The 23619-nt window shown below is 61.1% G+C and overlaps 1 protein-coding gene across 4 annotated transcripts in view; it reads left to right on the forward strand.

Annotated features, from left to right (window-relative positions):
• KCNQ1 (potassium voltage-gated channel subfamily Q member 1) overlaps positions 1 to 23619 on the forward strand; it is a 404939-nt gene that overhangs the window by 122805 nt on the left and 258515 nt on the right. For 2 of the 4 annotated variants that reach the window (XM_016920191.4, XM_016920193.4), the window contains exons 3-10: positions 2610 to 2736; positions 3307 to 3385; positions 3996 to 4092; positions 4829 to 4969; positions 15435 to 15545; positions 17273 to 17368; positions 19631 to 19753; positions 20776 to 20917. In XM_016920191.4, coding sequence (XP_016775680.1) covers positions 2610 to 2736; positions 3307 to 3385; positions 3996 to 4092; positions 4829 to 4969; positions 15435 to 15545; positions 17273 to 17368; positions 19631 to 19753; positions 20776 to 20917 — 916 coding nt within the window. The remainder of the gene's footprint in view (positions 1 to 2609; positions 2737 to 3306; positions 3386 to 3995; positions 4093 to 4828; positions 4970 to 15434; positions 15546 to 17272; positions 17369 to 19630; positions 19754 to 20775; positions 20918 to 23619) is intronic. The other 2 variants (XM_016920192.4, XM_024346905.3) reach the window with 2 other exon arrangements.

Raw genomic sequence — 23619 nt, forward strand, 5'->3', positions numbered from 1 at the left:
AGTGCATCAAAACAAGGTCAGGCGCGGTGGCTCACGCTTATAATCCCAGCACTTTGGGAGGCCGAAGCAGGCAGATCACCTAAGGTCAGGAGTTCCAGACCAGCCTGGCCAACATGGCAAAACCCCATCTCTACTAAAAAAAAAATAAAAAAATTAGCCAGGCGTGGTGGCATGCGCCTGTAGTCCCAGCTACTCAGGAGGCTGAGGCAGGAGAATTGCTTGAACCTGGGAGGCAGAGGTTGCAGTGAGCCGAGATCATGCCACTGCACTCCAGCCTGGGTGACAGAGCGAGACTCTGTCTCATAAATAAATAAATAAATAAATAAATAAAGTGCATCAAAACAAGAAAAACCCTGCTAAGGGCCAGTCTGCTGGGTGGTGGATGGGTCAGCAGAGCTGGGCTGGGAGCCGCTATGCCTCCCCATCAAGGCCACCAATAGTCGGGTGAGCCGGCCTCTGTGCCGTCATGGGCACCCTGTCTCAGCTCCGGGGACTTGGAGCTCTGTGTTTCCGTGGCCTTTTTCACGATGACCAAACAAAGGCGGGTGTTACGGTGTCCAGGCCCGGTCTCCCTAACGGGCAGTTTCTCAGAAGCAAAGACCGACGAGACAGAGCTCCTGCTACCAGAGAGCCCTAGGCCGGCTCATTGGAATAGTCATTTATCTGTTCCTTCATTCGTTCATTCAGCATGTCCATGTTGAGCACTGACTGGAGCAGGTCCTGTTCTGGGGCCTGGGAAATGGGGGTGGGTAAGACCAAGGTAGCCTCTTGTCTAAGGAGCTCAGCCGGACCTCAGCCTAGAGCCCTGGTCCCCAGGAGCTGAGGACAGAGGTGGGACCCACACCCACCCCATGAGGCCACAGAGCCTGCAGGTGTCCACACCTTTTGTTTTTTTTTTTGTTTTTTGTTTTTTGTTTTTTGAGATGGAGTCTCGCTCTGTCACCCAGGCTGGAGTACAGTGGTGTGATCTCGGCTCACTGCAAGCTCTGCCTCTCGAGTTCAAGCGATTCTCCTGCCTCAGCCTCCTGAGTAGCTGGGATTACAGGGCGTGCGCCACCATGCCAGGCTAATTTTTGTATTTTTAGTGGAGACAGGGTTTCACCATGTTGATCAGGCTGGTCTCGAACTCCTGACCTCGTGATCTGCCTGCCTCGGCCTCCCAGAGTGCTGGGATTACAGGCGTGAGCCCCCACACCTGGCCCACACCCTTTCTTTACCTTACGCCCCTGCCATCTCCAGTATGCACCTGTCCGCACACACCCCCACACCCCTGAAGGATTTGACGTCATGAGCCAAAAACATTTTTGCAAAAGGAAAGCAACTAAGCTCCCAGCGTGTCACCCCTTATCCATTGGACTTGTCCCAAACACATGCCGGATGGTGTAAGTATCATTCCATCCTAATTAATAACATTTGGGAGCCAGCGATGGCAGTGTCCAGCTGACCGCTCATAGTGGACTCCCTGGTGGGGGCGTGGCATGGGAGCAAGGCCAGCCACTGTCACCCAGTGGGAGCAGAAGTCCCCTCCAGGGCCTGGCTTCTGAGGGAGGACAGGCAGGAGTCCGCCGGAAGTGGGCCTGAGACGCCGTATGCCTGTGGCTTTGTGGCTTTGTGTGGCTAGCGCCTCTCACACGTGGGGGCTGGTTTCATCTTCCAGCCCCACACACCTTCCCCAAGGGCCTCCTGTACACCCCGGCTGCCTGGGTGCTGGGCTCCAGCCTGCAGGTGGCCGCTGCACTTTAAGTGTCACAATGGGCTGCACTTCACATGAAAGCTGCATTTTGGCAATAAGTCCCCACCAAGCCCACTGAGCCTGGCCCTGCTGCATCCACACTTTACAGCTGAGGAAACTGAGGCCCAGCTTTCCACTTCTGTGCCTAGGGGGTGGGATCCAGCTCCGAGGGTCTTCTTCCCACTCCTCCAGGAACCTCCGCCCTCTGGTGTCGGTGGAGTTGAGGAGGTGTTGGGGTGTGGAGGGGCCAGGTGACTCCCTGTAAGGGCAAAGTGATCCAGAGGCTGCCCCTACCCCAGGTACACCAGGCTCAAAGGCCAGCTGTGAGGCTTTCCGGGGCTGGATCTGGTGGGAAAGTGCTTATCACGGAGGGCACCCGGGGTTCCTGGCGTGGGACCCCCTCTGACCCAGGCTAGGGTTCCTGGCGTGGGACCCCCTCTGACCCAAGCTGGGGTTCCTGGCATGGGACCCCCTCTGACCCAGGCTGGGGTTCCTGGCGTGGGACCCCTTCTGACCCAAGCTGGGGTTTCTGGCGTGGGACGCCCTCTGGCCCAAGCTGGGGTTCCTGGTGTGGGGCCCCCTCTGGCCAAGGCTGGGGTTCCTGGTGTGGGGCCTCCTCTGGCCTGGGTGGGCCTGGCCTGAGAGCTGCAGCCTCACCTGGGCTCCACTGCCTGTGGACATGAGCTGAAGCTGCTCAGCCTTCCAGGGCCTCTGTGCGCAGGCATCACCATCCCCAGCAGGCCAGGACCCGGGCCTGCTGTTCTCAGGGTGTCCTTCAGCGGAGGCTCCAGCATGGCTGGGTTCAAACAGGTTGCAGGGTCTGAAGCCACTCAAGGCCGAGCCTGCCTGCAGTGAGCGTCCCACTCTGTCCCTGCAGGAGATCGTGCTGGTGGTGTTCTTCGGGACGGAGTACGTGGTCCGCCTCTGGTCCGCCGGCTGCCGCAGCAAGTACGTGGGCCTCTGGGGGCGGCTGCGCTTTGCCCGGAAGCCCATTTCCATCATCGGTGAGTCATGCCTGCCCTGTGGAGGTCACGCCCAGGTTTCCAGACCAGGAAGGACCCCCACCTCATGACCCCTACCAGATGGAGTCCCCTAAGGACTGGGGAACCCCAAGGCCAGCAGGGGGTGACTGCCCAGGACCCAGCACAGGAGCACTGGCAGCCCTCAGCAGCCTCTGCACTCAGACGCTGATCACGGTGTTGGGGGTAGGGGGTTGGTCCCTCACAGATTCCCATGAGCCTCACAGCCCAGCATAGCTTCATGGTGGGCCAGTCACCCTCGGCGGCCTGAGAACCATGGTCCAGGCCTGAGGCCCTGCCCTTTCTGGCCACTTGCAGGGCTCAGCACAGGGCCCAGCCTAGGCCGGGGGCTCCACATGGCCAGCACAGAGGTTGGGTCTCTCCGTTTAGATGCTGCCTGCCTCCCTATCCGAGGTGTCTCCATGTCCCCGGTCATCAGGGCGTGACCCGTCTGACCAGCAAGCCCCGTCCCCAGACGAGAGCAGGGCGTATGCTCTTCGCCGGGGCCCTGGCTGTGGCGATCACGACAAGCTCCCCCTCTCCTGCACTCCACAGACCTCATCGTGGTCGTGGCCTCCATGGTGGTCCTCTGCGTGGGCTCCAAGGGGCAGGTGTTTGCCACGTCGGCCATCAGGTGCGTCTGTGCCACAAGCTCTCCCTGCCATGCCGCCCCACCCCGAGCACCCCTCCTGAGCCGTGGGTGGTCTCACGCCCCATCCACCTTGCTCAGATGCAAGGTGCCTTGGTGCCCACTGCCCCCGGGGGCGCTGAGCCATGTGCTGGGATGGGTGGAGCAGGGTGGGTGCAGGCAAGTGTGGAGGGCACGGCTCAACCCAAGATGCCTCAGGCAGCCCTAGGCTCTGGCCCAGCACCAGCGCCTCTGAACTTCCAGGACTTGGGTGGTAACCTGACCATCTGGGCACACAGCCTGCCCATCTGCAAACTGGGGTGACCCGAGGAGCCCCCCCAGAAGGCAGTCTGGGGACTGAGGGAATCTGGAGGTACCTGGCTGACCCCCAGCTCAGCCCTGTGTGGGCAGATTCAGAGCAGGCTCTGGGGGGCTGCGCCTGAGAGGGAGATTCCCAGGCCCCTGTCGGGACGGACATATACCCAGCCTCCCCACCCAGAGTGGACGCCTGGGAGGGGCAGGGGCAGGGACACCCATGCCATCGGCCAGCCCTAGGCCCGGCGTGAACAGCTGAGCCCAGCCTGGCTCCCTCAGCCCCACACCATCTCCTTCGCAGGGGCATCCGCTTCCTGCAGATCCTGAGGATGCTACACGTCGACCGCCAGGGAGGCACCTGGAGGCTCCTGGGCTCCGTGGTCTTCATCCACCGCCAGGTGGGTGGCCCGGGTTAGGGGTGCGGGGCCCAGGTTGGGGGCAGGACGGAGGGAGCAGAGCAGCCCACACTAGGACAGCTTGAGATGCGCTGAGGCCCCGGGGGCCGGTGGGTGCCCAGGCGCAAGGGTACCTGAACGGGGCCCAGGATCTCAGAGCAAGCCCAAGCTTGAGCCCAGCCTGGATGCTCCACCCCAGCCTGGTGCCGGTGATCCTGGCCTGCCAGGCTGATGGTGTGCTCACCTTCCTCTGAGCTGGGGGCAAATGAAGACAGAAAGTCAGAAATGAAAAACCCAGGCAAATCAAGGACCCGGTCAAGGCGGGGCCACCAGACTCCCTCCCGAGGGCTGCACTCAGATGGGTTCAGGCTGCACTGGCCCCTGGCTCTGTGGGGTGAGGGGACCCTTCCTCTCCCTGAGGATCTCCTGGGTCCTGGTCCATTCTTGGTTCTGTCACGTGGCAGGAAAGAGAGCTGGGCAATCAGTGGAGCCCGCGCCGGCCCAGACGGTGGGCCTAGGGCGACCCCAGGGCTGAGCCTCATTCTGGGGGTAACCCCCACCCGCCACTTACCGGAGTTGTGAGGAGTGGGCTATATTGAAGCCGGCCCTGTGCATGTGAACCGCGCTGGAGCGGCGTAGGACGCCCAGTGATCGCTGGGACTCGCTGCCTTAGGCGTCTGCCCAGGAGGCTCCCAGCCTGCGGTTCCTGGAGCCCGACACTGTGTGTTTTCTGGCCTAGGAGCTGATAACCACCCTGTACATCGGCTTCCTGGGCCTCATCTTCTCCTCGTACTTTGTGTACCTGGCTGAGAAGGACGCGGTGAACGAGTCAGGCCGCGTGGAGTTCGGCAGCTACGCAGACGCGCTGTGGTGGGGGGTGGTAAGTCGGAAACTTCCAGGCATGGGGACAGGGGCAGCTCAGGCTGAGGAGTGGGCGGGACATCAGGGCACTGGTGTCTCGAGACTTCGGGCCTTGGCAGGGGCTTCTCACCTGCACGCTCACAGGCCTCTGTCCACAAACCTGTGCTTGGAGCCGCTGGCACGGGTCCCCACGCTCAGTGTTGAGTCCTTTGGCATCACCATCTTGAAGTTGTGAACGGTCTCATCTTTGAGCTTGAGATTTGAGAGGGAAATCGGAGGGGTCACTGGAGCATGTGTTGGGGGCTTAGCGGTTTCGGCTCCCCCATGGCTCTGCCTCCCACCATCGTCCTAGGTTGCCCCATTCCCTGCCTCCACCGTGGCCCTCACCCTGGCAGGGCCCAAGGAGAGCGGCATCAGATGCATACCTCGCGTGTCTCTGAGGGTCCACAGAGGCCCTGTAAGTGCCCCTGTCCCCAAGGAGCCAGACATGAGACAGCAAACAGGAAAGACCATGATGGCTCAAGAGACCCCAGCAGAGATCAGAGAGCCCCCGTGTTTCCAGTGGATGCTGGGCCTGCAAGTTCTGGAGCCGGGCCTGGGCAGTGGCGACATAGGTGCAGCTGGGCCTAGGGAAGCAGGGACCCGGCCTGTGGGCCCAGAGGCTGCCCCTGGCTGTGAAGGTGGGTTCCAGCCACCTAGAGCAGCCCAGGAGCCTTGGGGAAGCGGGTGTGCAGCAGGCAGATCCCGCACTGGAACACCGAGCCACCCAAAGCTCGGAGAGGCTGTGCGGGAGGGGTGGGGCAGGGTGTCTTGGGCCATGTCTGTGGGGGCTTCCTTGAGGGACTCAGGCTTGCACGTGGGAGAGGGAGATGTTCCGATGAGAATGCAGCTGCAGGAATCAGGGCGCGCCCTCCGAGCTGCAGGCTCCCCAAGTCCCGAGTCACTGGCCTGTGGGCCCAGCAGCAGTTTCTCATGGCTCAGAGGACGCTGGCTGAGGCATTTTTAGGGGCAGGCCTAGCTTGCCAGTGTCCCTCTGGGAGCTGGTGGCTGCCTTCAAATCCTCCAGTGAAAGCCGGCGTTTATATGTGCGTGGAGCTCAAGGGCTGCTTCTAGGGGGAACACGTGGGTACCCCGAGGGGAGTAGCTGGCTGGAGGCCAGAGTGCAGGGAGGGAATGACTCCATCCCATCTCCCCCCACAGCTGCAGGGCCGGGTGGGCCGTCCACAGGCCACTAAGGCCCAGGGTGGCACCATCACACCTTGGGGAGTGGCCCTGGGTGGGGACCGAGAAGCCCAAGTGCCGAGGTGACGGGGTGCCCCCTACTCTGCCGCCACAAGCCTGCCCCCGCGTCTGCCCTTGTCTACTGACCTCCGGGCTCACTCAGTCCGATAACAGGTTAGATGGGATCGTGGTAGCAACAGGGGCTGGGGGCTGGGGAGGAGGCCGTCGAAGCCCACACAGGGTGGGAGCCAAGGCCTGGGGGGCCGCACGGGGGCTGGAGGTGGGGGCGGGCAAGGCAGCTGTGGGAAACACGTGGTGGTGCCAGGACCCAGTCCGTCTGCCCCGAGTCCTCCTTCCAGAAAGGACCGGACTTGCTGGCTCTCGGGACCCCCCACCACCATCAGAGCATATCTGGGTGGGGTGAGAAGCCTCCCGGTGGCTCCCCAGGCAGGCACGTGTCCCTGCGATTGCTGTGCCTCCTCCCTCCCCCCCCACCGCCGCTTCCCGCATGAGGCCAGACACTCAGCAGTGGCTCCTGACGTAGGCCAAGTCAGCAGGTTTTCTGGAAGCTTCCAAAGTGCCGCAATGCTCAGGGATGGCAGGGGCATGCTGACACAGCTCCTGGGTTGGGGCAGGCCCCACTTTCGGCCTCTTCCCGCCTTCCTGGGGGCCTGTGTCCCCGAAGGCCCCAGTGTGGCAGGTCTGAGCAGGTTTGGGCAGCAGGGCCCAGCCCCCCGGCGGGAGCCTGCCTGCAGTGAGTGTGGATGGGTAGGGCGTGCTCGGGGGATGGACGGCCCAGAGCCAGGAGAGTTCCCGGGAGGCTGGTGGCAAGGTGGGCAGTGAGGAGCTGGCGGTGCAGCAAAAGCCAGTGGGTACTGGCCCCGGCACGGCTGATAAGCAGTGCCCAGCCTTCGCTGCTGCCCTGCCTGCCTTCCCGGCCGCCCACTGGAGCTGTGGGCAGCGGACGCTACTCCCCAGCCCCCCAGCCCGCGGCAGAGCGGCACTCCCACTCCCACACCTGTGCAAACATCCGCCCGCTGGCCGGGAACACGGCCCCTTTGTGCCCGGCTTGGCATCAGTGCCCCGGCCCGCACCGTCAGCTGCAGCCCGAGCCTCGGCCATCGCGCGCCCTGGCCTGGCCATTGTTCCCACCGGGCCCCGCGCCCCTGGTCGCCCTGGGCCCCCCGCCGCCCAGGGCTGTGGGGCAAACAGCTCCCATTCAGCTGCCCTGCAGCTGTCCGGGGGGAGCGGCCCCTGAGGCCTGAGTTATGGGCTGTGTTCCTGGCATTTCTCGGACAAACAGAACTTGAGAAACGCAAGAAGGGGCAGCAGCCCAGATGGGGGCTTTGAAGCCGGTTTTGCCAATTTGCAACTGCGTCCTGAGCGGTTCTTTTCTTTCAGCTCCTTTGTCCTGCTTCCTTCACCCCACCGGGGAGTGAAGTACGCCCTGGCCGGCCGGGCAGCCAGGCCTGCTCCATGTCTGTCCGTCCGTCGGGGCTGCCACAGGCCCTTACTGGGTGGGAGGTGGCTTCCTGGAGGCCAGGCCATTCTGATCATCATGCTGCATCTGCCCCAGACCTTGCCTGGACTCTGTGGACTCCTCACCCCTCAGACACACCCTGAGAGGGTGCTGGAGCTGCCACAACAAAGTCCGCGAACTGCTGGGCCCCGAGCAACAGAAACTCACGGGCTCTAGAGGCCAGAGCCCAAAGCGAGGTGTGCACAGGGCCTGCCCCTCCGAAAGCTCAGGGAGAAATTTCCTCTCCTCTCCCCGTGGCTGGAGACTCCAGGCGTGCCCGGTGTGCGGCCGCCTCTTTCCTCTGTGTCAGGCCCTGTCTCTCGTGAGGACACTTGCTGTTGGCTTTAGGGTCCACCCAGGTGATCCAGGAGGAGCTCATCTTGATTGAATCTTCAAAGAGCCTATTTCCAAATATCGCATTCTGTGGGTCCAGGTGAATATGAATTAGGGGGGATGCAGTCCAGCCTAGGACAGTGGGTGGCCCAGGTGGACTTCCTGGGAAGGTCCCTCCCCTTGCCGGCCACCAGTTTCCACAGCTGTCCAGCGAAGGCGCCGGCTCAGTGGTTGAGTGTCCCCTCCTGTCCCCTTCGCCGGGGTGGGGATACGCAACTTGGATGTGAGAATTCTCGGATCCCCTGAGTGTGGCGCCTGCCCTGGCTGCCAAGGCGTTTGGGGAGAATTTAAGACTTTTCTTTGCCCTTGGAACAAAATGCGTTTGTTTGTGTTAAAGTTTGAGTGGAGGGAGAAGCAGTTTTTGCAAACACGGGCTTCTCTGTTCAGCGCCCGGGGGTCTCTACAAACAGGAGGCTGCCGGGCTGTGTTTGCCCCTCTGCACCTAAATTTAGAATTGAAAGTAAAGAAGCTGGAACCCCATTCCTACATTTCAGCCGCCTTTTGAAGTCGAGTCTGACTGCCTGCTGTTCACTCTCTCCTCACCTGGAGCCTCCAGAAATTCCCGCCTCCCTGGCAACGCTGCACCCTGGCGGGGCAAGGCCAGAAGGGGCTGGGGGCTGGTGCAGGGGTGTGCGTGAGGGCAGGGCCTCCCAGGCAGTCACAGGCAAGCCCTGTTGCCACTGCCCAGCGGTAGGGGTGGTGTCAGGAAGAGCTGGGGAAGCCGAGGCGCCGTGGGCCGAGGGGCAGCAGGACCTGGCCACCCACCGAGCCCCTGGGTCAGCGTTCTTCCTCCCCCTGGAGTTCCGTGCAAAGGGGAACGAGTTCCGCTGCCCTACTGAGTGGGCCTCGGGACAGAGGCAGAGTACGCACCTGCTGTGTGCCTCAGTTTCTCCATCTGCACATGGGACACAGCAGTCCGTCTCCCAGGGCCAATGCGGGGCCCGCTGCAAGGGCTGCTGAGGACTGTAATCTCAGAGGCTGCAACTGATCCCTCTGCTGCGGAGACTTTCCCTGGACCGAAAGGGCCTCCTGGTGAGGCTGGGTCTCCATTTGTGGACTCACTGTTGAGGCGTGTGGTTTGCGGTCCTGCTGTGTGCCAGGCACCGGCAGGGGTTCGGGCAGCCCTGTCTTGCTCTCTCTGTCACAGTCAGGAGCGAGAAGCATGGTGTGAGCTGGGGCTGGCCTGTGGTGGTTCACAGGTGGCCATGGGAAGCACCGCCGGGGTGTCCCTGCAGGACTGTTTCGGCCCAGGAGCAGGGAGGCCTCCCTGAGGAAGTGACAGCTGAGCTGAGACCTCAAGACACAGTCACCTGGGCCACCTTCCGGCAGGGCGCTGAGCCTGGCTGTACCTCGGGGAAGACGCGGCCTGGGGCCTGGGTGCCATGGGGGTGTTGACGGTTTCACCACCAGCCCGTGTGTGGGGCTCTGGGCTTCGTGAGTGAGGAGAGGACTCCATGTGATGGGGAGGCCTGGCCCTTGTGAATTGGTGTTCGTTTATTTACTTTCTCCTGCTGAAAGGAAGCAGGTTTATTTTGGGGTGTGTGTCTGCTTTTGCTTTTACCCTGAGAGTTTGCCAGCCTGCTGGCTTGTTCCCCCACCCCCACCTGGTGGCGTCAGCCCCTTTATGGCTCTTCCTGAGAGACAGGCCGGAGTCTCCAGGGCGGCCCCACGGGGCTGGGCATCCCCTTGGAATGTGAGTGCCTGGCCTGTTGGAGCCCCAGGACCGCTGGCCCCACCCTTCTCTGTCCCAGAGACAGTCCTGCCCCCCACCCAGGGGCCTCCCTCTGTCCACGGCTCCCCCTTTCCCAGGCCACCCCCCCTAGGCCCCTCTCCTCCACCTTCGTTGGCCCTGCCCTCTGTAGTGTCACCCAGGTCAGTGGGGCCCTGTCCTGCCCTGTCCTGAGGAGTGCATGTCTCTGAGCCCTGCATGGGGGGAGCCCACCAGCTAGCAGAGGCCCAGAAGGCTCTAGACAGGCTCTAGACTGGGTCTCTAAGTCTGCAAGGGGCACCAAAGCACTTTATAAATTCCAGGAGTGAGTGACAGGCTGGCCACGTGCCAAGCCCTCACCCAGCAGGCAGCCCGTGAGAAGTGTGTTGTGATCATGCACCTTCCCGAGAGGGGGAAACTGAGGTACAGAACATGCTGGGGCTTTGCCTGAGGCCAGACGGACAGGGTGAGAACTGCCCCCCACACTCAGAGCCACGGTGCCAGCCCAGCCTTGCCAGCAGGGCAGCCGCAGGACTGCCAGGCAAGGTGAGGGTGCCAGGTGGGGCCCGAGGCCCTCACTCATAGGGCATTGTCCCACATCCCCTGGAACCACTGAGACAGGCATCGTGCCACGAGAGGGGACACCTGCCTGGTCCTCTGTGTGCTCAGCCTACTGGGGGCACTGAGGCCGAGGGCCCAGCTCTGCGAGATCCTGCATGGGCTTCCTTCCAAGCCCTGGAGAGGGGAGCAGGCCTGGGAGGGCGCCCTTGGCCCAGAGCCTCCATGAAGAGCCAGGGGCCTCCTCATGGCTGGGGCCCCAGCACAGTGACCTGGGAATGGCTGTGGCCGCATGGGATGTCCCAGAGCCCCTGCCGCCCTCCTTGGAGCTGTGGGGCTGAGCTTGGGTGCTGCGCTCTCCTGACTCCATCCTTAGGTGCCTCCTCACGGGCAGGCTGGGCTCTCGAGGCTGGGCAAGGTCTGGGCCTGCAATGGCTGAAGCAGCCTCTTAGCCCATCTCTGCCTTCGAGAGGGCCACAGTGGGGAGCGTGGGTCCTGCAGGCCTTGGTCCAGCTGTCTGCCTGGCTACTTTCTAATGGGGAGCCCTCAGCACAGTGACTGCCCAGCCTCAGTTTCCTCCTCCGTAGATGATCTTGACCTGAGAGTGCCAGCTGGGGTGTGACACCTCTGGGCTACCCCCTCCTCCCGCTCTTGACCACCCCTTCCTCTGGACAGACGACCACCACATCTCCAGCCAGGACCACCCCTTCCTTCTGGGCAAATGACTACCACGTTTCCAGCCGGGGCCAGTGAGCTCTGGGAGCCAGGGCTTGGCATGCGGCTGGAGCTCAGGTTTCTGGGCTGGCCTCTGTCCTCCCCTCGAGGCCAGCCTTGAGGAGGCTACTTCTGAAAGGAGGGAATAGAATCCCAGTGTTTCTCAGGGAGGAACGTGGGGGGACTAGAAGGCTCCCCATGCCTCCCGCCCCTTCACACGGGAGTGAAGGCACAGGCCAGCAGGAGGGCGGGGGAAACACACTGACCAGTGGGGTGTGCGTTCCCCGCTCGCCCCCACAGTTCCTGCCATGGGCGTGACTTTGTGTGCCTCATGTGGCTGGCGCCCTGGCAAGGAGCCGCGGCCCAGGAGACAGACATGTGGATCTGCATTCCAGGTGGTGGGCCATCAGGGACTAATTCCCAGCATGGTGACCATAAAACAGCCCATTCCTGAGCTGCCTGTGTCTGAATGCAGGAAAAACAAACAGGTCTGCAGGGAGGGGCCGTTTCCTTGTTAACTTGAGGGTGAGGGTCTGGGGCTGGGGCTGGGCAGACGGGCAGACCAGGCGAAGGGTGGGGTCCTGGAGCTGCGTCCTGCTGTATGTGTGCTCTCCACGGTGGGCAGACACCCAGGGGCACTTCTGGGGCTGGCCTTTCTCTCCCGCTCGGGGCACCCCTGCCTTCTACTGACCACCCAGCCAGCCAGCAGGAGCCCACGTGCACCCAGCTCAGCCCCAGGAGGTGACGCCCCCACCCTCAGCAGCTCTCGTCTGTTTGGGGGCAGGTTTGGAAGGTGGTCTCGGGTGTCCTTACCCGAGCAGGTGGCCACCTCACCTGCTCACCTGACCCCAACTCCACTCTGACTTCCAGGCCAGCCCCACTCCATTCCACCTTCATCATGCAGTTTCTGTATTAGATTTTTAAATAATGAAAATATGGTATTTTCATTTAAAAAGTAATGATTTTAAAATATATTAAAATAATTTAATATTGTTATTAGAACAACGTTTACTACGCCAGCCCGTGCCATTTGTCTTGATGCCTGGGTTTGCCGGTGCCCCTTACGCTTGGCACGCAAGGCGGGAGCTCCCCACTGGCCTCCCCGAACTGCTTGCCGCCCAGCCCCCCTCAGGCCAATTCCTGCCTCTCAGCCTATCTTGGGTTTGTCCCCAGCTGCCTCGGGAGGCAGCCGTGCCCAGGCCTCTTGGTCTCAGGGCCCCTTGGTGCCCCTGACGGAGAAGCCTGGTTCGTGGGCATTGTGCCATCAGTATTTAATACAGTGGAGACATGTAAAAACAATTCCATATTAATTTATTAAAATAATAGACCAATTACATTTTCATAAATAACGTTATGAAAAATTTCTATATTTTCCAAAACAAATATTATCGAAAGAAAAATATGCATTTTTGCAAATCTCCAGAAAGCCTGGCTCCCCAGAGGACGGGGATCCCCACGCCTGTCCCGGGCCTGTCTGTGAAGAGCAACGTCTCACTGCTTATGCTTGGGTGGGAGCAGGAGTGCCCGTTAGTGCCCCCCAACCATAGAGAGTGCTGCTGTCCCTGAGCCCAGCCCCAGCAGATCATTAGCGCACATTTGCCTGGGGAACACAGACAGCCCTGTCCTGGACGCAGCCCTTCAACCCTGCTTCTCGTACCTGACCCCCACCTTGGGCACTGGTCTGCCAACACCCCACCACCCCGGCTTTCTTCAGCCTGACCTTGTCCTCCCGGACCCAGTGCTGGGAGGATGTCCAGGCGGGGTGGGACTTGGGCCTGCACTGGGCTGCTCCTCAAGTCTCGGGCTGCACGTGCCAGCCAGGCAGACGGTGCTGAGAGGGGCCCTTCTGCAGAGCGGAGGCAGAGCCCGGAGTGGAGGGGTGAGCACTGCCTCAGGGCATTGGCAGGGGCTGCGCGAGCCCAGGCACAGGTCTGAGGGATGAATAGGAGGTTGCTGGATGAACAAGTAGGAATCAGCATGTTCATACTGAAGGGGTGAGTGTCCCCCCCAAAAAATCTGGATTAGACAGACTCTGGAGCCCTCTTGCTCCAGGCTGCAGGGGCCCTCAGAGCTCAAGGCCAGGATAGGCCAGGGTCCCTGCCCTGCCCAGCCCCTTCTAGGCCCGTTTCTGGGCCACCTGTGTGTGCTTTCTTGGACTTGCTGTAGACTTGGTAAACAGTGGATGTGCTGGGACCCCGGGCTGAACCCCTTTGGGCTGAGAGCTCGCCAGGTGGGAGTCACTCCCCAGGGCAGGACGGGCACAGGGTCTCCGATGCCCTGCCCACTTTGCAGCCCTGTGTCTGCCTCTGCAACTCCCCACCCCAGTGCACCTGGGCCCTCTGGGGAAGGTAGCGGCAGCCCAGCCTGTGCATGTGGGTGCAGGCCCTCTGGGGAGGACACCCTGCAGACGAGGGGCTCCGGTTCCCCCAGGGCCCCCCTCTCTGCCAGCCACTGTCAGCCTCACCCATGGCCTGGCTTCACCCTGCAGGGACCCGGCTGCGCTCCGTGTGCCCGCGCTGCACGTTCAAGGTGTCTGCACCTGAATGTGCCCTGAGAGTGTCAGGCTCGGACATGGGGACCAGCTCCCTTTTTACATGACCTTGTCATCTTTGTGACACACGTGCGTGTGCTAATCGGGTCATCGTGTGTTTCCGTGTGTATGTGTGCACAGGCACAGACACGTGCACATGTGGAGCATCCCATCTCTGCATGGGGCACGCTCGTGAGTGCACGTGCACATACACAGAGCCGGGTGGTCCACTGAAAGGGCCTGGCAGTAAACAGCTTCCTGTGCACATTGTGTGTGTGGCAGGGGCATGGGGGCACGTGTGTGTCTCTTAAGGACAGTGGCGCTGCAGGGAGAGCTCCGTGTGCAGTTGTGGGAGGCAGCCTGCGAGCAGCCTCTGCGGAAGCATCCTGACCATAAGCGAACGTGCAGTCAGGGCACTAGTGGGGCAGGGGCCTGGGTGGCGGCCAGGGCTCAGCAGAGGCCTGTCCCGCCTTGTGGCCTGGCGGCGGTGGCTGGCGTTCGTCACTGTTCGTTAACGTGCTCATCGGTACAGCCTGGTTTCCCGCAATGTGGCCGCTTCTGCTACCTAAGCCTCCGAGCCTCCTGCTGTGGCAGTTCTGGGCAGTCGCGTGAGCCGTGTGCACCTGTCTCTCTGTCTGCGTGTGCGCCTGTGCACCCCTGCCCGGGGGTGGCCATGGGGCTTCTCCCCACCCTCCCTCCTCCTCAGTGGCTGGTGGAAACCACAGGGTGGCCCAGGGACCCTGGTCTCGTGGGGGCTCAGGTGGGCCGGGGTTTGTTCTTGCCTTCCATCAGAGTGTGTTAAACAGGCCTCAGGCCTTCCTGCCATCAGCACTGGGCCCATAGGGCTGGGAATCCAGTGGGGGTCTCCATGTGGTTCCCAGCTGGGGCATTCCTGGGCCTGCAAGCGGTGGCCATCACTTGACCTTGACCAGAAGCCCCAAGCCGGTAAATGCTGGGCTGTCCTGAGTGTGGTGCCCAGAGCAGGGCTGCAAAGATCTCCTGCAGCCACAGCCATGGTCTGGGCCACCATGCCTGCTGTCCAGATGAGCCCAGGCATGAGCCTGTGTGTCCACAGGGTGAGCTGTGCCTCAGGGCCACTCTGGGTCTCCTTGTTGGGCTCAGCGCCAGCTCCTGAAGAACCCAGCAGGCAGCCTGCACAGACCAGGCCCAGCCAGGGTAGGCTCCTACGTCCTGCAGAATGACATTTCCAGGCTCAGACTGGAAGCCCCAGGAAGCAAACCTCAGATGCCAGCGCGGGGGAAAGGGTGGGGGGAGCCTTCTATTGTCCCACCACACGTCCTGGACGGATGGCTCTCCCACCAAGAAGAAGGCTTGAGCTGCATCTTGTACTCTCAGAAAAGAGGAAAATAAAACATCTGGTGCCCTGGAGTGGCGTCAGGAAGCAGCGCGTCATCCCAGCCCCTGCTCTTTGTTGACGACCAGCCTCAGTGGGAGCTCCCGGTCTCCTGGGGGCCGGCGCACAGCAACGTCGGTGGCCCAGGGGCCCAGCCTCCTGGGGACAGGCAGGCAGATGAGGCAGCCAGTGTGGGGCGAGCTCCCAGGCCCACGTTCCCAGCCAGCAGGCCTGGCCCTTCGTGGGTGCTGGGCTCCTTGCATGTGCTGGTGGGACATACCTTGTGTGTGACGCCGAGAGCCTGGGAGACACGCGCCATCCCGCGGCTCTGTTCCTGGTGCTTTCGCCGAGTCACACGGGGTCGTCCTGGTGGTCAGGGTCTCTTGCCGGCCTCTCCGCTCATCAGAGTGGTGGGTTTGGGTTAGGCAGTTGGCCCTCGCGAGGCTCCAGTCCCATCCGTGGCTGACCACTGTCCCTCTCCCTGCAGGTCACAGTCACCACCATCGGCTATGGGGACAAGGTGCCCCAGACGTGGGTCGGGAAGACCATCGCCTCCTGCTTCTCTGTCTTTGCCATCTCCTTCTTTGCACTCCCAGCGGTAGGTGCCCCATGGGTGCGTTTTCCCCGGCTCCTTGGACAGCTGGGGTCCTGGGGTGGCTGCACGCCCCTCCCTGTGAGCAGACCCACTTACGTTCAGAACCAAGAGGGTGCTTCCCTTCTAGAAGGTGCTATACTCCAGAGCCCCACCTGCCCTCCCTGGGGCCCTGGATGCAGACTTCCCATTTGCAGTCCCCACTGGGGTCCTTGCAGGCAGTGTGGGAGGCAGCCTGGAGTGGCTGCGCATGGGCGCAGCGTGGGGCAGGCCTGCTCACTCGGCCCTGGGTGGGTGGGCAATGCTGCTACCACGCCCCATGGAGGCAGAATCTTGTGCCTGGAGAGGGCACTTCCACGCTGTGGCTGGGGGGGTTTTGTTCCATGTCCTTTCCAGAAACCACAGATTGTAAGGTGATGTGTCTAGTTCACAATGCCCGTATGTGGGTGTGTGGGTGTGTGTTATGTGCGTATGTGCATAATATGTGTTTGTGTTGTGTGTGTATAATTTTATGTTACCTGTATACTATGGGTATGTGTATATGTATCACATGGGTGTGTATGTACTGTATATGTGCGTGCATACTGTGTATACATATTGTATGTGCATATGTTGTATTTAGTATGTGTGCTGTGTTGTGTGCACATGTATGCATTATACATGTATATCAGTATGTTTGCATATGTGTATTTATGTATCTGTGTGTCACAGGCATGTATCCTATACATCTATGTGCTGTATATGTGTGTGCACATGACATGTAGACATGTGTTAGTGTGTGTTAGTATGTGCTTGTGTTAGTGTGTGTTAGTGTTTGTGTGTTAGTGTGGGTTAGTGTATGTTTTAGTGTATGTTAGTGTGTTTGTGTATTAGTGTGTGGGTTTGTGTTAGTGTTTGTATTTCTGTGTTAGTGTGTGTGTTAGTGTGCGTTAGAGTTTGTGTTTGTGTGTGTAAGTGTGTGTTAGTGTTAGTGTGTGTTAGTATGTGGGTTAGTGTGTGTGTTTGTGTGTTAGTGTGTGTTAGTATGTGTTTGTGTTAGCGTGTGTTAGTGTGTTAGTGTGTATTTGTGTGTGTTAGTGTTTGTGTGTGTTTGTGTGTGGGTTAGTGTGTGTTGGTGTGTGTTAGTGTGGGTTACTGTGTGTTAGTGTTTGTGTGTTAGTGTGTTTTTGTGTGTGCTAGTGTGTGGGTTAGTGTGTGTTTGTGTGTGTGTCAGTGTGTGTGTGTTAGTGTGCATATCTATTGTGTGTGTGTGCGCGTCACATATGCATGTGCACCACGTGATCTCCTCTGTAGACAGGGAGTTCCCTAGCTTCAGGGTGGGTCCTTTGCATCCCATCAACCGTCCTTGGGCGAGGCAGCAGCAGGGTCCTCCTCAGCTGAGGACTGCCTTCTCACTTGCGACCCCAATCCCAGTGCCCAGTATGACCCCTTCCTGGGCACATACAGATGGACCAGCCCACCTGGCCCCCAGAATGGTCCCTGGGAATGGGTTAGAGCGGCTGCAGCCCTGCCCCATGGGACTGGGCCCCTTGCTGGATAAGACCTGGGGTATAAGTTCTGCCCCCCATGCTGGCCCAGGACAGGCAGGCTGGGCCCGAGGTGGGACTTGGGGGGGCTTCCAGCACTGACCATACCTGGCCTTCCCACAACGGTGACCGGTAACCACGTCCTGAGGCTGCACCCAGCTGGCAGTGGCCTGTGTGGACGGGAGCCTCCTGTCCATTCCTTCCCAGGGGATTCTTGGCTCGGGGTTTGCCCTGAAGGTGCAGCAGAAGCAGAGGCAGAAGCACTTCAACCGGCAGATCCCGGCGGCAGCCTCACTCATTCAGGTGCGGTGCCTGCAAGGCCCTGGTCACTGTCATTTTGGTCACTGTTATTGTTGCATCCAGCCCTCACGGCCACCTGTCAGAACCATCATTGGCCCCCGCATCAGCCTGGCTGGCCTGTGGGGCGTACTCTGCTTGTGGAAGCCTTGGCTGCTGTGGTGATGGGGTGAGCACGGGGCATTGGAGCCTGTCTTCCTCCAAAGCTGCTCCCATCAAGGGCCATGCCCTGTGGGCTGGAGAGGAGGCACGGCCGTGGCCATGCCAGGAGTGGACGTGGTTGGCTCTGAGGCTCCCTTGTGCTCCCATTCTCCCTCCCACTGCACAACAACCTGAGGGCTGAGTCTGGGAGTGGGGTGGCCAGGTGATTGTCCCCAAGGGAGGTAGGACCCAGCTGTGCAGTTGGTGCCTTCTGGAGGGCCTGGCATCCCTCAGGGCTCGGGAGGCCCTGGTGCCTGGAGGTGAGGACTGGCGATGGATGGCATGGGCCTCCCTCTGGGCTCACAAGGCCAGTGGGCTGGGAAAGGCAGAGCCCTGGAGCAACAGGGGCAGGAAGGTTCTGGAGGCGGGTGGGGAGGCAGGTAGTACCAAGCTCTGGGATGCTGGGCTCTGGCTCTGTCACTCCAGGCTCTCCAGGACCCACCAGAGAATGGGACTGCTCTGTTAACATAGGCAAGGACTTGGCACAGGAGTCACTTGAGAATTGCGTCCCTGTGGGTCTCTCTTGTTGGCCACTGCAGGGCCAGGGCTGCCCTGAGGAACAGCCACTGAGGTGCCCAGAGGGTGGGCGTTGCCGGGTTGAATGACAAGTGCCCGCTGGGGATAGGGCCTCCGCCCAGTGCAGTGGCTGGGAGCACAGTGTCAGTTCCTCTGGGCACACTGGGCCTGATGTCCCCCAGGAAGGCCCAGGACCTGGGCAGCCCCCGCTGGCTGGCGTCCCCCCTGCAGTCCTCCTGAGCTCGCTGCCCCAGGCAAGGCCCAGGCTGTCAGGGGCCAGTCGCAGTCCTCCTGCACTCCTGGCTCAGCCATCGGGGGGGCTGTGTGCTCCCACTCTTAGCCTGGTTTTATGGCTTCACAGTTTCTCCTTCCTGGGAGACCGTAAATCAGGCCCGTAAACCCGCCTTGGTCCCAGCATGAGCATGCTGGCCGCCCACGCCTGGCAGGGGACCACATTGGATTCCTGGTCCCACTCCCTGGGAACCACAGGTCCTGTGAAAGGGGTTCCCTCGGAAGCTGCACACACTGTGGGAGGACTGGAGTAGGGGCCCCAGGTGGCAGGTGTGCACAGGAGCAGGGCAGGGGCCGTGGGGTTTGCCAGGGTTGGGGGACCACGTGGAGTGCTCAGCCTGTGTGTGTAACACTCGGGCCTTGGAAGGCTGGGCTTGTGCCCTCACCTGCCTGTCCCTGGGTGCTAGATGGGAGTGAGGGCTGCAGGTGCCCCTCGCCATCTGCTGTGTCTACCTGGGGCTGTCACCCAGGAGCCCATCAGTGTGGGGGAACATTCTCCACTCGGCCCTTTCTCAGGCTCATGTGGCCAGTGATGACAAGGCCACCAGGACATGTCCTCATACAAGGCCCTGGGAGCCCCTCCTGCCCATCTGGATGCTGCACAACTGCTCCCCCGCCGGGTCCTCTGCCGATAGTGTCCCCTCCTCCCACCCTTCCCATGTGGTGCTGCCATGGGGTCTCTCTGAAATGCTGGCTTCAGAGCTGCACCCATGTGCCATCAGAGGCTCCCCCAACTGCAAGGTGGCATAGGCCTCTGGGAGAGACCTCACCTCCTGCCAGCCCTAGGGATCCTGCCTCTCCCTGCCCCCTGCTCAGCACCTGCAGGTCCTGGGCGACCCCTCTTTCTCAGCCCTTCCTCACTGTGTGGCCACTGGTTGCCCATTTCTGCATTGGTCTCCTATGCACGCTGTGTACCCTGGCACCTGGGGATGATGTGCGACCTGCCCACCTTTGCAAGTCTCGCCTTTGGCTCAAGGCTGGCTCAGGGCTGGTAAAGACCTCTGTGGTGTCCCAGCTGTGGGTAACAATTAGCCCATGAGGCGGTGAGCTGCCTGGCGCAGCAAGGGACCAAGCCAGGCTGCCTGGGCAGAGGGTCTGGGAGCTGGGACCATGTCAAGCCTGTGACTCTGAGGTCCCAGACCCTGCCACCCAGAGGGGAGGGGCCAGGCCTGGGGAACAGGGAGGGGGAGCTGTAGCTTCTATAAGGGCCCCCGCCGGGTGGCTCAGCAGGTGACAGCCTCTCCCCCTGCCTGACCTCAGACCGCATGGAGGTGCTATGCTGCCGAGAACCCCGACTCCTCCACCTGGAAGATCTACATCCGGAAGCCCCACCGGAGCCACACTCTGCTGTCACCCAGCCCCAAACCCAAGAAGTCTGTGGTGGTGAGTAGCCCACCTGCCACCAGGGCAGGGCCTTTTTGCTAGCAGGTGGGGAGGCCGTGGGGGCCGCAGCACAAGGCTGGGATCTCACCATGCATTTGGCTTGGTACAGCCTGTGTCAGGGAGTCAGCATCGTTCGGGACACCGGGCCATACACCCGATGCTAGGTTCCTGCCATCCCAATGTCCCCCGACTTGGGGGTATGTAGGACCGGTCATTCCAGGGCCAGGGCATGAGAGCTCCAGAGATGGAGCTCTGGGAGCAGGACGGGCTGGAAAGAAGGCTCTTCAGAGGGCCTCAGGGTTGGGCTTTCCACGCGGGGCGCAGTGGGTGGTGAGCAGTGGGCAGGGGGCCGCGCGCAGTGGGTGGTGGGAGGGGAGCAGCAGGGGAGGGAGGTGATGCAGGGGTGCAGCGAAGGGGGTCTGGAGGTCACAGGGCAGTGGAGTTTGGCAGGCGCTGGGCAGAAGTCTTGTGACATGGCTGGGGTCATAAGGGGTTGGGGCTGACGCTGGCATGGTTCCCCTTCCTGGCCCGTGCCCACCCCCTCTGTGGAGAGACCTGGCCTTCCCAGTTTCCAGCTGCCGGTGGAGCCTCCGTGCCTACCGTTCCCTGTGCTGGAATGTTCCCCCAGATTTCCACACAGCCTGCTCCCTCACTTCAGGCGCCCTCTTCATGCCCTGCTGGCCCCCAGCCTGTTCCCCCGATATGCATTCACCCCTACTGGTCACAGCCCCTGTTACCACCTCCACTGGCACCATCTTGTACGTTTATCTGCTTCCTGCTGTCCTGTTAGCAAGGCCGTGAGCTCACAGGGCAGCACCTGGGCCAAGCCCCCCATGTGACCCCCAGCAGCCCCGCCCTGTCTCTGTGTGAAGACACTGGAGCTGGCCCTAGGCCTCAGGTCCCTGTCCGGGTGTATGTGGCGGGGGCCGGGCTCGGGGCGGCTGCGCGGGCACTCTGGGGCCAGCGTAGGGCCTGGCAGACGATGTCCAGGAACCGCTAATCTGTTGTCTTGTTTTTTTTAGGTAAAGAAAAAAAAGTTCAAGCTGGACAAAGACAATGGGGTGACTCCTGGAGAGAAGATGCTCACAGTCCCCCATATCACATGCGACCCCCCAGAAGAGCGGCGGCCGGACCACTTCTCCGTCGACGGCTATGACAGTTCTGGTGAGAACCCCTCAGGCAGGTGGGGGCCGCGGGGCCGGGAAGGTCACTGCCTTTTTTGGGAGCCCGAGCAAGCCAGTGAGTTTCTCCCTTGGGCTGTGGTCTCTGACAACGAGGTATGAACAGACAGAGGGTGGAGCTTCTAGAAACTTCTGTAAACCTTCCAGGTGCCTTCCCCTCAGAGTCTTCCCAAGGAGGAGCTGGCCACGCCTTCTGTTGCGAGAGGAAGCCTGGGCAGGTGATGGGGTGGGTCAGCTCCATCCGGCTGTACTGAGGGAAGGCTGTGTTCCTGATTCCAGCTGCCTGGCTTCCTCCCAGCCGAGCCCACGGGCTGTGGTTGGAAAGTGGCTAGGGTGATCTCTGGGCCCACTGGCAGGGACGCCAGAGGTAAGGGGTTTGGGGATGGGGCTCTGGAGGAGCAGCACCAGGCCTGGGTAAAACGTGGGGAGCCTGACGGGCCAGGCCCTTCTCATGCAGCCCAGGGGCCCCGAGTCTGTGCGTGATGGTGTGGCTCGGATCTGCGTCCCTCCTCTCACCCCTGCAGCGGGGGCTGGGATGAAGCTACCTTCTGCGGGACCTGACGATTGGATGGCAGACCTGTCTAGGGTTTAGATGTCCTCCATCCCTGGTGAGGGGTTTTACCCACGCTAACTCGTAAGCGTGGCTCTTTGACAGATGTGGAGAGCGAGGCCCTAGAGGCTGGGCTCGTGTGCTCCAGCCACACAGCGGGAATACAGCAGTGCCCGGTTGTGGCTCGCATGAGTGAGGCCCTGGAGGCTGGGCCCATGTGCTTCAGCCACACGGCAGGAACACAGCAGTGTCTGGTTGTGGCCCCCCCATGCCTCCCGCCAACTTCTGCTGTTCCCAGAAGTGCAGCTGGCTGAGCACAGACATAGCAGGTGACCTGTGGTGGTGCCAGGGCATCAGCGCTTGGCCTCCCCACACTGCTCCAGGGCAGACCTGGCCTCCTGGCTGCATCAGGAGGCACACGTGATGCATCCGTCATCTCGGGACCAGTTTTGAGACAAACATCCTATAGGGCAGGACCGTGAACTGGGTAGCTCTACAGAGTGTGAGGGGCTGGAGACCTCCTGCCCACTGGCCACGGATGCCATGGATGCCCTTGAGAGTTAGGAGAGGTAGAAGGGACCCCACTTCTCCCTGGGAGCTCCAACTTCTCTTGCATGTGACTTCAGTGCCCACTTCTGGGGACTGTGATCCCAAACTGCCAAATTCTCTAGCAGCTCTCTTAAAACCAAATGTGAAGGATTCTGGCTTTTTCTGTCCTCTGAGCCCAGCGTGGGGTATTTGAGATAGCTGTGCTGCCACCAGGACAGGGGCGTGCACCTTGTCTTCCCAGGAGAAAACACAGCAAAGCCTGTTTGCTCCCTAGTACCTCGTGCAAAGGTGCCATCTGTGGCCCTGCTCGCTGCTTCCTCTGAGGCAGACATAGTGGTGACTGTGTTCTGATACAAAGATGGCACTTGCCCGATGCTGCACTGCAGCACCAATGCAGATGCCCTGGCAAATGTTCGCAGAAGCCCCCGTCCCAGGGCGCGGTCCCCCTTGGAGGAAAAGGGCACCTGTTTTGAAAACACTTGGTTATCATGGTGCCAGAAAGCACTAGTTTAGGCCCCATGTGAAACAGTGGCCTTGCCCTCCCAGCATGGGAGAGCCCTCATCTTCCAGGTGGTGGGGGGAGCACAGCATTTGAAGCCCACTCCCCTTTGACCACTTGCTGTTGTCCAGACAGACATCACGCACGTGGGCCTTGCATTGGTTCCTGCTCACTTTGTCTCTGCTGACCCGGTTTCTGCTCCTTGAAGTCTCAGCCCCCTTCTTCCGTGATTCCAAGGCATGTCCCTCTAAGGAGGCTTGACCCCATCCTGGAGGGACTGCTCCCCACTCTCTCTGCCTTCCATGCCCCATGGGAGGGCTCCATGTGGCCCAGTCCCTTGGAGGCTGGACCCCACTGTTCCGGACTCTGGGCTGTTGGAAGCCAGGCCCTGCCTCAGTTGTGCCAAGTGGCCAGGGTTCTATGCCTGGCAGAGGAGGTGTGGGAGGCCAAGTGCTGATGCCCTGGCATCACCACAGGTCACCTGCTGTGTATGTGCTCAGCCATCCAAGTAATATGATCCATTCCCTCCTCAGCAGCCGTCCCTTTACCCTTTGGTCATTTCTGCATCCATCTCTCCCTCTCGGACCTCTTCCCAGTGCCTGGGACCAACCCGAATGTCCCAGCTTACCAGCAGTTGTAAGGATGCTGTCACATCTTATGCATGGCAGAGAGGGGACAAACCCACAGTGTTCGCAACCCTTTGTGCTCGCAGGCACCAGCCCAGCCCACCAAGCTCCAGTTCATTCAGGATGGCTCACCTGCATCCCCACCTCCTTGGCAGGAGGCTGGGTGGTGTTCCCTGCCCCTTGGGGCTTTCCTGGGCATCCCATGTGGAAGTCACCAGGCAAGACCAAGTCCAGGCTCCCGCTCCACTGGGCACCAGGCTCCCCAGGACTTAGATGCCATCAGGATTGGGCTGGGACCCGACCACATCTCAGTGAGCCCCTGGGACGTGCTCCCGCCTGCCCGCTGGAGCCGGCACAAAGGGCGATTGTGCCAACCAATGCCCAGTGCCCCCACAGCTCCGGATTCAGGGCTGAGACCATTGTCTCCATGCAAATGGGGGCTTTCTGCGCATGCTAATGGG

This window comes from Pan troglodytes, chromosome 9 (assembly GCF_028858775.2).
Source record: "Pan troglodytes isolate AG18354 chromosome 9, NHGRI_mPanTro3-v2.0_pri, whole genome shotgun sequence".
Lineage (NCBI taxonomy): Eukaryota > Metazoa > Chordata > Mammalia > Primates > Hominidae > Pan > Pan troglodytes.